General features: G+C 47.6%; 1 protein-coding gene and 1 pseudogene across 1 annotated transcript in view; both read right to left on the reverse strand.

The window, feature by feature from the left end:
- SLC2A13 (solute carrier family 2 member 13) overlaps positions 1–13,809 on the reverse strand; it is a 112,776-nt gene that overhangs the window by 54,488 nt on the left and 44,479 nt on the right. Inside the window, exon 3 of the mRNA XM_040978883.1 lies at positions 12,518–12,726. Coding sequence (XP_040834817.1) covers positions 12,518–12,726 — 209 coding nt within the window. The remainder of the gene's footprint in view (positions 1–12,517; positions 12,727–13,809) is intronic.
- Positions 8,828–10,615, reverse strand: LOC121155531 (annotated as a pseudogene).

Here is a 13,809-nt window from a genome sequence, read left to right on the forward strand (position 1 = left end):
CTAAACTGGAAACTAAAGGGGTCAAAGAAACCACTGCAATTAAAAAGGATATGAAAGCTCAACAATATGAAAATGATCAGAACCCAAAATTTCAGGTATAGAGCTAGAGTAGAACAAAGGGAAATTGAGAGCAATAATCTTAGCACTAACCTTAAGAAACTACAAAAACATGGGCAGATGAAACCAAAAACAGGGCCAAGTAGAAAATAAGAACACAGATCAGAACAGAAAGGCACGTAAGAGCAAAAACGAAAATAGGGAAAAATCAACACACCCCAAACTGGTTCTTCGAAAAAATAATGCAGGGATGGAGTAGCAGCCTCTCAAAACAAGTTAATTCCGGAAGCCTGCCAGTGTTACCACAGGGTGTTAAGGATTCTGAGATGGGAAGGCATCTATGGACCATCTGGGCTGGCCCCAAAGGCGATCACCATGCCCTTAGAGGCAGAGGGAATCCGACGGAATGGGAGCGGACAGGCACACAGATGACCGACACAGGGCTGGCTGCCTCCAGGCTGGGAAGGACAAGGGGCGGGGCTCCGAGAGCTGTGGAAGCAGGGTAGGACAGGCACATCCCGATCCCTGCCCCTAGAGATGATCTGACCTTGAGGCCAGAGGAGCTGTGACAGAATTCTGACCTACTGTTTCGAATGTTCAGGTCTGCAGTAACTTGTTCTGGTGACTACAGGATATTAACACAGAGCTTGCTCAGGATGGAGAAGACACCAATAACCCAACCCAGAAACCAAAGAGGGAAACTCAACAGAGACAGGCAGGACAGGCTGTCACGTTGTGTTCTCCGCCTATGGCCAGTTTCAGGTGTTCACACAAAATTAGGAGTCTACCCTGGAAACAAGTGTGTTATTATGGCCCTATCAAGCAGCTTAACAGTAGCAAGGAAAGGCCACCAGCGACACAGGCAGACTAGCACAGCGAATGGGATGACGAGGGATGCCGCAAAGCCACGGACCACAAAATTCACTTAAATAAGCATGCAAGAATCTATTACATTAGCGGCCATTATTTCTGACCAAATGCAGCCAAGGATGTCTGTAATGAGATGGCCAGAAAAAAACCACTTAGGACTTGCGGAGCATCCGCACGTTTGCATGTTTCGTCCAGCTCTAGTTTATGTATTATTATGGATTTCACAACACTCTCATGAGAAGAGAAAGCAAGACTTACTGCAACAAATGTCGTAACATGGGGCGGAGGGCCCTGTAGCCACAGGATCCTTGGACCTGGAGCCTAAGCATGCTCTGCCCACTCCCCAACACCCTGCCTGGGCAGCAAGGGTTGGTAGCGGTCCCTCGGAAGTCAGAATGAATGTGCTGGGAATGGCTTCAGTGCCCCCCTGTGGATTCCACACCAACACTCACACTGCAGGGTTACAGAGAGGACTCAGACCAAGGCACACTTCTTACTCCCAAATCCTCCTTAGCCTGAGTTATGTCAGTTCGAAGGATCTCTACAAAAGTAGTTTACTTTTAATGTTTTATTTTATGTAAATAAAGGCAAAGAAAGAGGAGAAGAGGAGAGGACAGGAGAAGAAAGGGGAGGGGAGGGGAAGGGAGGGAGAATGAAGGAGTGGAACTCACCTGAACAAGCACTGCTACCAAGAACACAGAGCTGCAGTGGCCTGAGTTGCTGGGAGCTGCTGTGCGAAGGGGTGATAGACCACTCAAGCCCCCGAGCACCCCGTGCTCCTCTGCTCCTGGACATGCAGCAGAGCGTGACGGTGAATGCAGGTAGGCTCCTCAGCACCTGTTCTATTTGCAAAGATGGACTGCTGCTATTGACAAACCCAGCCCCACGGGGTCCAACAATTCCTTCACAGCCAGGTGCTGATGCCAACACATCTGAAACCCTCCAGAGCAATCAATCTGCAAAGACACTATGACAGGCCAGCTGCCTGTGAGTGCGTGCTGTTGAGCTCAGCCTGGTCCATTAGGGTCTGCAAGCAATGCCTGAACTAATCTAGTCATTATTATTCCAGGTTGCTAAAGTAAGGACTTTCCCTACTTTTCAAGATGCCGACAGAGCTCCTAGAATAAGAACTATGAGGCCTATAAACATTTGGGGTTGGGTACACCCACCACTGGGAAGGGAACAGGATGGCAGCGACAGTGACCTCTATTGGCTCAGCTCTGATGTCCTCAAGCATGTGCCCGCCGTGCTGCACCCACAGCTAACAAAGCTGCAAGGCATGCCGGCCCTGTGCTGCGTCACCCCTTTGGTCCTGCAGATTGTGGATGGATGCTGGGTTGTGGGATCTAATGTGCCCATGTGGCAATCCCCAAATATCCATCCACCGAATCTGCCCCACTTGTCAGGGCTTCCTCAGGCACTCAAGTTCTTCCCATCAAGACCTTGAGCAGAAGTTGCCTCCGTTCTTAGTGGGCAAAGGATGTGAACCCTTGTGCAGACCTTAGCGTAAGGATTGAGCTGCCCAGCAAGTGAGAATACAAACCAGTATTTCTACAGGGGGAAAAACAACTTCACGTAATTGGCTGTTTCATCTTGCAGTCTTCATCTGTAAACCTCTGAAAGCCAACCCCCCCAAAAAAAACCAACACCATAAGATATTCAGATTTTAAAAAATGACACAATACTGATCCTTGCAGCTCCCTTGTCGAATGGAACTTGGGAATGGGAAAGCTTCGGTGGGCAGTCAGAAATCCCTTCTCTTTCCAGAACAAAGCACGGAAGCAGCAAGGAGCCACTACCCTCCCGGCCGTCTTTTCCCCAAACCCAGCATGGCTTAGATCATCCCGCTAACTAATCATACCCCGTGTGATCGATATCTTCAGGAAATCAATACTGGAAAGGCAAGTTTATGCACAGCAAGAAGCTGCTATAACAGTTCTAAGTTAAAATGTTGCTGGGTTTCTATAAAGCATTAATCATTTTCATTGCATATGAAGTTCTAAGCTTTTCTGTTGAAAGATTCGTCTTGGGGCATTTGGCAAAACTGAAAAGTTCAAAATGAGAAAACTTGAACAGGGTGGAAAGCCTGGTAAATCTCAAAAGCTTTAAAACCTACATAGAAGTCGAGACTCCAATAACGTGGTTTTCTCATTTTCTACCAAGAAATAAAAATCCAACACAAAAAAACTCCATCAATTCATATCATCCAACAGCATGGATTGGTGAGGGACTGTGCCTTGCCCTAAGCTCAAGCTTACGCATGTTAAAGATCACTTCGAAAAGTGCAGTGACCTTGAGCTGGCATTGTCACACAGATTAAGCTACCACCTACATGGCTGACATCTCACTGCCAGTGCCAAGCTCCTGTGCTTCTGAGCCAGCTCTGTGCTGGGACACCTGGGAGGGCAGTAGAGATGCTGACGGACCCTCCTGCTGCCTCTGGGTGCTGCAAGGACCAGGCAAGGAGGTTTCCAAAGACGTGGCTCCATGCACTCACGCTTTAAAACATCAGTGGGAGCCTAACCTTATTTCTTTAGCATTTTTTATTTTAACGTGTGATTGCTGTTCATTAGGTCGACTCCTCATGTCTCCTAACATGATGCAAGCTGTAATTCTCAGATACTCTCCCGGATGAAGACAGCCCTGCAGGAAAAAGGTCGCTATCTGAACAAGCACATATGGCTGTTTGATTTTGAGGCCTGTCTGCTCTCACCATATGGTCAGTGGCAGGCGGAGGGGTGTCAGGATATGTCTATTTAAAACACTGGCTGCAACCAGAGTGTCTACTGAAAAATGCTTTGATCCAACTGAAACTTGCACTCCCACATCTCTTTGGTAGATAAGAGTGGAGAGATTTCAGCTTAACCTCAGATTTCCCAGAAGGCATCTGAAAATAAGCACCTGTCTGGATGAAGATTTATTTATTTGAGCAGAACAGCTTTCCAATTTTCCAACGGTCCATGCACAGAACGGATGAGGCTCCTCTAATGCAGGCCTTCTATTTCACTTCCTCCTGACCAGCATCACAGAGAAAGTGACTCAAAACAGGCAACGACGTAAATGGTCAAGTGTGCATCTGCTTACGAGGCTTGAGTCTTCAATAAATGTCAAGGTGCTTTTTTTAAAATGGAACTCTAAATAGTTTTGTGTGCTAAGAGCAGACTGCTTCCGTCCTAGCCACGAGTCCAGAGAGGATGAACAACCCACACATGGAAGCAACAATATAGTGTCACTCAGACACAAACCGCAGAGGCAGTGTTGTCGTCAGAGGGTGTCGCTCTGCTCAGGGGCCGGCTTTCTCATCTTCTAAAAGGGCTGGAAATGGATCGTCCACCAGCTCCTGCTGCAGATAATCACTTCAGGGAGCAAGTTCACAGACGCCATCCGCAGTCCATGCTGGAAAGCAGTTTATGAGCCAAGCTCTGACTACGGCGCCGTCTGAGTACCAATGACCACAGCTGATCATCGTGTCTGGGGGAGGCTCCACACACACACATCCTGCTCTCAGATACCCCACGGCAGACAGCAGCTCCCATGGCAGACGGCCTAAGTGCCTGGCAGGTGAATCTGTGACTTAGGAAGGGAGCTGGAGGAATGTCCTTCAGCTGAAGTGGCGCCCACAGGAAATTTGACTCTCGGTTCCAGGACCTCTCACAAGCCACCTTCACCTCTCTGCACAGACAGCACTTCCAATGCTTCCTGTTTGTGACAATGTTTTAATCTATTCAGAAATGTGCCATTTGTGTGTGCAGAATGCCTTGGCTTGTCAAGTGTTGTACCTAACATCTTCTTGCTGTGCATGTAAGTTCGATCCACCTATCAATACGGAAACTGCCACCTTCCTAACCACTTTCCACCCCAGGATTTTCTCTGGTCTTACCACTAGATGAAGATTGAGAGCATCCCATGGATAAACCAAGTTGTCCTTTTACAGCCCTAACCCTGGCAATGCTGCCTCCTGCAATACACTAAAGTGTTTTCCTAAAAATATGTTAAAAGAATCACAGAGGAAAGCATGAAACTAAACACATGCATTACAAACTAAATGACTGGATGGAGCAAGACAAGAACCTGGTGGAGGCAGGATGGGATGAACGCCAGTGGGTTCAGCATAAATGGCTTCGAGCTCTGGGAACCGATCCTATGTGGCCCCTAACAGCTCTGCAGGATTCACATCACTGGGCAGATGAGAAAACCAAGGCCCAGAGAAGATGCAAGAGCCAGGGACAGGCTGTACCTGTCTCATTTCCAAGCTCCGAAAGCCCCTATCTTTCCAGATAGCACTGTTTCTGCATCTCTTTCATACACTCAGCAAGCAACCAAGCACAGCCAACCTTCCTTCCTGCTTAGGTTTCACTGCCCTGAGATGAAAGACAGTGAACTGAGTCCTCTACAAGAGGCACCGCCTTTCTGTGTTCTCATTACACAAACACTGGGCACTGTGGAAAGACACGGCAGGCTCCTTCCAAGTCACCTTGCTGTGGAAGGCACATAATTATTTCACTGTTTGTTTTGTTTGTTTTCAGCCCTAAATGTCCCTGAAAATTGCTGGGAATCATCTCCAGAGGCAGCAGTGCACTCTAAATAGCCTCAGTGGTCACAAGCCTTATTCTTTGCTACCACGTTGCTTTACTGGAAGTCTTCCAGATGCAAGCCTGGTTGATAAAGCAATGCCATTCTGCTGAGCAGAATGAGTCTGTGAGCCAAAGAAGAAGAGAGACCCAGAGTCCGTGAGCTGCACCTAGCCACTGCTTGGCCCAGCCGCGGGCTCAGGGTCTTGGCCGCTGCCCAGCTGCACCCTCTCTGTAATGACTCCACCTGGACAGCATCTCCTGGGCACTGCTCTCTCCCCTGCAGGTCGCATCACTGCTGCTAGTGTACTTAACACTGCCTCTCCCTCTCCCTTCATGCTAGGAGCACTTGGTACAGGGAAGCACTCAGTACCTTTTTGCTGAGCTAGAGTGTGTTGCTTTGTCACTCAACAACTCGCGCCCATAAAGAAAACAGACACCTGCTGCCACCAACAGAATATTAATGATGTGTCAACTGAGATCTAGTCCCCGTTTCTAGGCTCTTAATGTAGCCTGGCAGATAACAAGCACTGTGACTGAGAGGAGCATAAAGATCACGGGCATCCAACTCCCGGGTGGGATCCAGCACCACGATCCTGCTGCGTGTTTGCTTTAACCTAAAAGGTCACGGTTTCAGAGCATCCAAAGGAGAAACTGGATGACATGTAAAGTTTATAGGCAAGGTAAAGATTTTATTTCTCATAGGGATTTTCAGAAAAAAAATGAATAAATAAGTAAATAAATAAAACATCTGGTCATCATTCGCTCATTTTCCCTATATTCATATACCCAAAGCATCCGGAAAATGCTGTCACTCTCTCTCAAGTCACAAGACCCTACGTCAATCATCATAACCTAGGTCGCCATTCTCTCTTCACTCCAGCAGCCTCCAACTCAAGGACCTGGTGCCCCATCCCACTCCAGTCTACTAAGAACATGACACAGCACCCAAGCAGATGCAGCACCCAGGCCTGCTGCGCCAGTCCTCTGCCCACCCTCTTTGGTGGCTTCCCTTCCCACTCCACAAGCACAATCCCCAAATGTTACCGCATTGTACTAACTGCTCTTCCAACCGTCCCTGCCCAAATTCTGCAGGTCACTCCGCTTCTGCCACACTGGCCCAGGCACCTGCCTGGTGCCATGACCTCCCAATTCACCCCTCCTGTTCCACCACCACCACTGGCTTTTATCACCATCTCTTTCTAACATTTAATATCACCTGTCCTTCACACTCGCACAGTTCTCCTTGCTAGAAACCCAAGCTGAAAGGGCTGCCTCTGATTGACTGGGACAGACCCAATGCCTGGGCCAGTGCCTGGTACATAAACAGGTGAATGTTACAGTTGGTTAATACTTTCGAGGAAGTATCCAATTGGTGTATCAAAGGAAGCAGTGCCTGTGCTGTCTAGCTACAGGGAATGGCAAACAAGGGCTTACACAAGACTTAAGCTTTTCTGACATGCAAAGGGCTGAGAGCATCACTGTCTTCCCCCAGCCACACAGAAGGGAAGACTGGAAGTGTCTTCCAGTCAAGCCCCAGCCAAGAATGCAGTCCAGGAAAAGAACAGTGTGTGACTCAACAAGAAAACTGTTCTAGGTATCAGCAAATGAATGGAAGATGTGTTGAGTTCCCAAACATCAGCATGTTCCCAGTAACCTACTACTGCTGCTGGGACACTTTCTGTTTTGCTGTAAGATGTTAGATTCATTTTCCTGGAGTTTGCAGTGAAAGGATTGCAGCTAGGTCTTCCATGCACTGGTTCACTCTCCAAATGGCCACAAGAGCCAAAGCCAAGGCGATCTGCAACTGGGAGCCAGGCGCTCCTTCCCAGCTTCCCATATGGGTGCAGGTGTCCAAGGCCTCAGGCTGCCCTCTCTGTCTTCCCAGGTCATAAGCAGGGAGCTGGACTGGAAGGATAGCCACCAGGACTCATGACACGAGCCAGTGTCTGTATGGCATGCAGACAGAGCATCAGCATGCTGTACCACCACACCAGCCCTGGGGTCAGGTAGGAAAAAGCCCACAGTATTCTGTCACTACCCAAATGCTTCTATTTTGGATTTTCAGGCTAAGGATGCTCACTCTATAATGATGAGCAAGGCAGGGCTTATCCGCCTCATCAGAGCTGACATCCTGGACTGAGAAATTCTTTGTCCTGGGGCTGTTCTGAGCATGACAAGGACTAAGCCCACCAGACTGCAAGGGAACATCCCCCTGCTGGGACTACCGGAACCAGCTGCACAAGTCACTAGCCGTCCACTAGGGGGCACGATCATGCCTGCTTGAGAACCACTGAGAGAGCAAGGGGTAACTTTCAGCTTCCTTCAACTTTGTTGGTACCCTGTCTTCTGGAATTCACCGCATTCCTGCCCTGGGGATCTTTCAAGACTTTGTTTCTGGTCCAGCTCCCAGCTAATGCACTCCAGCAGGCAGTGCAGGATGGGACACTGCCATCCATGTGGGAGACCCACAGAAGCTCCAGGCTCCTGACTTTGGTGTGGCCAGGTGCTGGCCACTGCAGCCATGTGGGGCGTGGGCCAGCAGCTAGAAGACTTCCTACCCATGCCCCCATCACTGCACAATGAAATAAATTTCTAAACAAACAAACAATGTCAAGGCAGTGGCAGCAGAACACTCTCTCCAGGCCGGGTTACGAGGTCTCAGCCCGTGAAGTGGGTCCCTGGAAGCAGCCATGCCTGGAGTTCTCCACAGCCTCTTCAAGCAACTGAGGCCTGCAAGCTGGGCTACACCACGGAGCCCAGCGGTCTTGGTTCCAAACTTTTCCTCCTCACAGATTTTTCACTAATATTCTCCATGCTTAGTGGGAAAAAAAAAAAGTTGTACTGAACAGTCTCAACTTTTTGAAATTTGTATTTTTTTTGCACCAGAAATGTAAGACACTGCAATTCGAATTAGAGCACCATGAGATCGCTTGTGCCTTACTGCACACAGTCATGAGAAGTTTATCATGTCTTGGCTAGGAAAGATATTAACGATGCTCTTCTGCCGCTGACGAACAGACACTGCTTTCTCCAGCATTGTCTCTGGCAGCACATCAATCCTGGGCCGCCCTCCTGTCTTCCGGCAAGCATTCTAACTCCAGGTGTGGGCAGCAGCGTTGCTCTCATCTTGGGTAACGTCCTGCTTATCACAGACCACAGTCTGAGCTGCCAAAATGTGTGCTGTTTAAAACAGACATCCAAATGGGGATATCTTGTATACCTTATAAAATCAAACAAAATTACATTATCTTAATAGGTTCAACAGGACTGCTGAACTTAAGATAAGGCTTTCTGACGGAGAACACCAGCTGAGGAATTTGCAGGGGTCATGAGTATTGCTTGCTTTGGAAGGAACAGCCCCCAATGAGCCAGGCCTTCCTCCCGTGGGCGGGCACAGCACAGTGGAGCAGCCCACACACAGAACCACTGTCTGGGCATGGCTGAGCGCCATGCTGACCTTGCAGTGGACCAGACATTTTAAATACACAAACCAAGAAATCAGACTCTGAACCAGCTGTTTACTTTTATGTCTCCTCTTTTCCTCCTCCAAGAAGGGGTGTAGCAAACCTCTGGCCAGAACATGTTGGCAGCCCACAAGCCCCACACAGCTCACTGGCTCTGGCTGCACCCCCTTTAAGCAATAACGTGCAAGTGGGAGCTTGGCAAGCAACTTCCAGGATAGAAAGGTGCCCCCCCGACCTTTTTTTAAAGATTTTTTTTAATTGGAAAGACAGATTTCTAGAGAAAAGGAGAGACAGAAATATCTTCCATTCACTGGTTTACTTGTCAAGTGGCCTCAATGACTGGAGTTGAGTTGATCTGAAGCCAGGAGCTTCTTCTGGGACTCCCACATGGAAGATGCACTAGGGAAAAATCTCCAGTTCCACATAAAGCTGATCTGCCTCCCTTTTAGCAGAGAACAGCATGGGGCTCAATTCTGCAAAAACTGTAAGACTTGGAAGGTTTATTTGATTCTAAGACAGGTGCAGTCACTTTCAAGAAGGCATTGTAAAGCATTCAGAAAGAAAGAAAAAAAGAGTGTGAGACACCTGTACTTAGTGCAGCTCTGAAGTCAGGAAACCTGGTACTTTTCTCACGCCGTCACCTCCCTAGTGAGGGCTACGGCATTTTGAGGGATACAGATGCTAAGACACAAGTTACCTAATATATGCACCCATGATAAGGATACCAAAAATACTGCTTAGTGCACAAACTGGAGGGCTCAAAAAGCCTCAGAGAAGAAAAAATTAATGGCTTTTGAGAACTTTGCCTCTCAAATAGAGACTCAACCCAAGATAGAAGACAAAAGGGTGGGAGTTTGGGGTTGTGATCAACACGCCTCATGGGAGGGTGTGGGGCTCCAGGGCTCACCTTCACTTACAGAGCAGGGTCACCTATGCAGGTGACGGATTTCGTGGTAATGTGGACACGGATTATCCAGAAGCAGCAACTCAGGAATTAGATTTTCTTTTTGAAGTGTCTACTTTCTGGGTTCTTTGCACCCTGTCTGATCACATCAAATTTAGAGCACCGAAGAACAGCACGGTGAAAACAAAGTAAGGAACTGGTGGGAAAATATCTTTGCCATCAAGTCCCTGCAGCACGGAGGTTTTCTGTTTCTGGAAGATGTTAGGAACATCTCAGGGAGAAAACAGACACAGAGGCTTCAAGTATTGCCTTCCTCCTTCCAAGACTGGAAATTTCCAATATGAATCAAGGAAAGTGGCTTGGAGGCCACTTCCTTCCTCATTGCTATGCTCTCTGCCCACACAGCAGAGAACCTGGGATGTGACATTGTCATGTAAAATCCCGGAAAGGCTCCAATTCCACTTAAGAATACCAAAGTCTTCTGGGGTTCAGAAAAATCAATAATGCGAGTCACAATGAATGAAACAGATTCTCCTTTAAATAAGTCATCAGGCCTAAGAAGCCATGTCTCCCCCCAGCTCAACAAAGGCCACTACAGCCCAGTCCTGTCACACAGTGCAGCCTGTACCTGCTGCTGCAGATGCAACCAGAACAAGTCACACTGCCCACAACACAGCTCAGCATGTTTGTGCTCCCCCAAGACAGCCAAGTTTAAATGGCCAAACAAAGCCCACAGCCAGCACCATCTCGACGGCCACCAGGCACAGATCCACTGGGAATGGCTGAGGCAGGCATACGCCTCACACATGTTGAAGGCAAGCTCACAGCTAAGAGGCGGCTAAGCCACTGTGATAGAGAACTTCTCTCCTCTTGCAACCTTCTCTGGGAAGCACTGGTCAAGCCCCTCCCCACACAGATTAGCAATGCTGAGCTGGGAGAAGGAGACGATTTGGTTCAAGTAAAATTCTGCTGAACCTCTGCACGGTGTCTGTGGAAATGCAGGTACTGCCAGACAACACAGCAAATTCTGGGGAAGATGTTCAAAAATGACCGTGCTGAGAGAAAGGGCTCCCAGCTCCCAGGGGTTCTGGTCTGAGCAGGAAGGTGAAGACCACAGTCTAGTGTGACGCACAGAGCCTGCATGAGACGGGAGAAGTCACGCACGGCCAACACCCCCCCCCACCTCATGCTCACTCAACCACCTCAGGAAGGCGCCCCTGGTCAGTCCTGCTTGACACCAGGAGAATGCAAAGAAACTGACCCTCCGCCCTTACGGGTGACGTGGATGGACAAGGCTGCTGTGGATCGTGTCTCCACATGAAAAATAACGTGACAAACAGAAAGTAAGGTCACTACCTGAGCTACCCATGACTGCAGAAGCAAGAGGAAGGCCAAGAGAAAAACAGACAGATGACTCCGAAGAACACGAGTGGGGCAGGCGAACTGTACCTGAGCAAATACGTTCTCAAAGGGTTTCCTTGGCCTGCTTGCACCCCGCAGGTTCCCGACCCAGATCCCCAGGAACAATGGTTTAATTCACACAGTCTATGTCCACAGACTAAGGAATGCCCAGACATCAGGGGGAAAGGCCAACACTGTGCTGGAAGCATGTGTGTGAGACATACCAAGGGAGGGAGAGAACAGAAGAGGTGAGCATGCAAGGCTGAGTGTGCCACATGGGCACAACCAGCTCCTGGTGGGCAGGCATCACAGGTGGGCTGCGAACCTGGCCTCAGCACACATGGAGGAGACACTGCCCTCTCTTTCAGACAGCACTGAACACACTAGACTCCTGCTTGGAGTGTCAGCTGAAGGCCCGGGGATTCTGTGATTATGCTACGGTCTCCATGTTGGTACTCTGACCTGTGGGACTGAACCTGGGAGACACACCAGTGCCTCTCTGGTCCTGGGGCCCTCCCACTGCTCACAATGACCACGGCCCAGTGCCTAGGGAATTCTTCCTATGCTTGCGTGCATTTTCAATCAAGGCTGTCTTACTAGAGGACGTCAAGTCCACAGATGCTACCTGGGAAACATAAGTTAACTCCAAGCTTTCTTTAACTGGCTTTTCCAATGACTAAATGCAGAATGTGACGCTTAACTAAACATTTTTAATAAAAACAGCGAAACAGTTACTTTAAAATTTGTAAAAACCAAACTGTTCATATACTTCACAAAACTTAGTATGGAAATGAAAGTGACATGTGCAAATAAGGCATCTGAGTTTTTTAACTAACGTTACTTATTTTGGCAACATTCCATTATTGCCCTTATTCTAACATGGAAAGTCAACAGTACATTTAATTACATAGGTGAGGTATTGGTATACAAACATATGTATAAAGAGAAACACATGTGAAACAACTGTACCAAATCCACCTTCAAGAGTAAAACAGACTACAGAAATATAAGAGAGTGATCACGCGAGGACAGCACACTGCCAAAGGTGTTTCTCTGTGTTTTTTCACAATATTATCAGATTATACTTAAGGGCTAAATGGATTTATAGATCTAGATATACACATATGTACACACACACATAAATAGAACCATCATGCAATTTAGTATTAAATAATGCCCAAAGAAGATACTTTGTAACTGCAACCAACAGAGCGCGTTAAGACTTGTGCAGCGTGAAGTCTACCTACCTGAGCCCATCTCTTTCTCCTCCTCTTCAATGTTGTTTCTGATGCTATCATACTCCTCGTCGATGGTCTGGTTCCCACGCATCTGAGATAAGATTCTTCGTGCCTTCTGAGTCTGTCCTTTCTGAATAAGCCAACGAGGACTTTCAGGCAAAAAGAGAAAGCCAAAAAACTGTAAAACTGCCGGAATTGCTGCAAGCCCCAACATGTACCTGCAATAAGAAACCCACATTTACTGCGACATTTTGGCTTCCCACCACTTGGTATGCACTCACACTTTCCTAAGAAGACCAAAGTACTACCACATATTAATGAATCATATGAATCAGAAAAAAATATTTTTATGCTATATGAGTAGGTATGAGTGTGCCATTCAGAGAGTTTTGTTCTGTACTAGTGAAAAGTAAAACTAAAAATCTGATATTTATCCATCTTACACACAAAGTACAGTGGCAAAGAATGGGCAGAAATCACAAAAATTATGCATATATTCCGACTCAAATGTATTGGGCAAAACACCACAGCGATTTTCCTGTTCACTACTAACAAATGACAGCTCTGTACGTTACAGTATATAGTACAGCACGGAAGAAATGCTCCCACAGGCTACTTTTCATGAACGTACGGGCCCTAGTTTCTTTCTGTAGAGATATTTCTGCTCTGTGAACAACTGCCTTAACCTTTGCCAGCAAATGTCATGTTTACTCTCAGTATGTGAGCAGTTGAGACTCCTGGCAGAAAGAGACATGTGAGGGGACCACAACTTTCAAGAAAACGACATGAAAAAGGCAAAAAAACAGCAGCAACAACAAAAACCCTGTCTCTAGGATCAGCCAGCCCCAGCCACCTTCTCTCATGGTTTGCTCATAGCTGCTGAAACTCCAGCCAGCAGACCAGCACAGCGTTTCACATTCCTAGGAGGAAAGGAACAACACAGAAATCCAGCATCGGAGCACAGGGACATGGACACTGAAGAGCTCCCCAAACTCCAGCACGCTCTCCAAACTCTGGGCCTCAGTGTGTTTTAACTGAAGGGGTTAATCGAGATGTCAAGGTCACCTTCAATGAAAACTTTCTTGCCTTTAGGACTCTGGGCAATGCCTGTTAATCCACCACAACAGAGCGAGGCCCAATTCTACTTACAGAACAAGGCACCTTTGTTAGTCCATCAAAGTCCCCAGATCGATAAAAGCAGCTACTTCAAAAGGTTCATGAAACACAGAAATAAAAGATGTCCATTCTAAGAAAAATTGACATCTGTATGTCATTGATTTGTAACATGCATTGCCCAAGAA

This window comes from Ochotona curzoniae, unplaced genomic scaffold (assembly GCF_017591425.1).
Source record: "Ochotona curzoniae isolate NIBS_2020 unplaced genomic scaffold, NIBS_Ocur_1.0 contig_2927, whole genome shotgun sequence".
In the NCBI taxonomy this organism is placed as follows: domain Eukaryota; kingdom Metazoa; phylum Chordata; class Mammalia; order Lagomorpha; family Ochotonidae; genus Ochotona; species Ochotona curzoniae.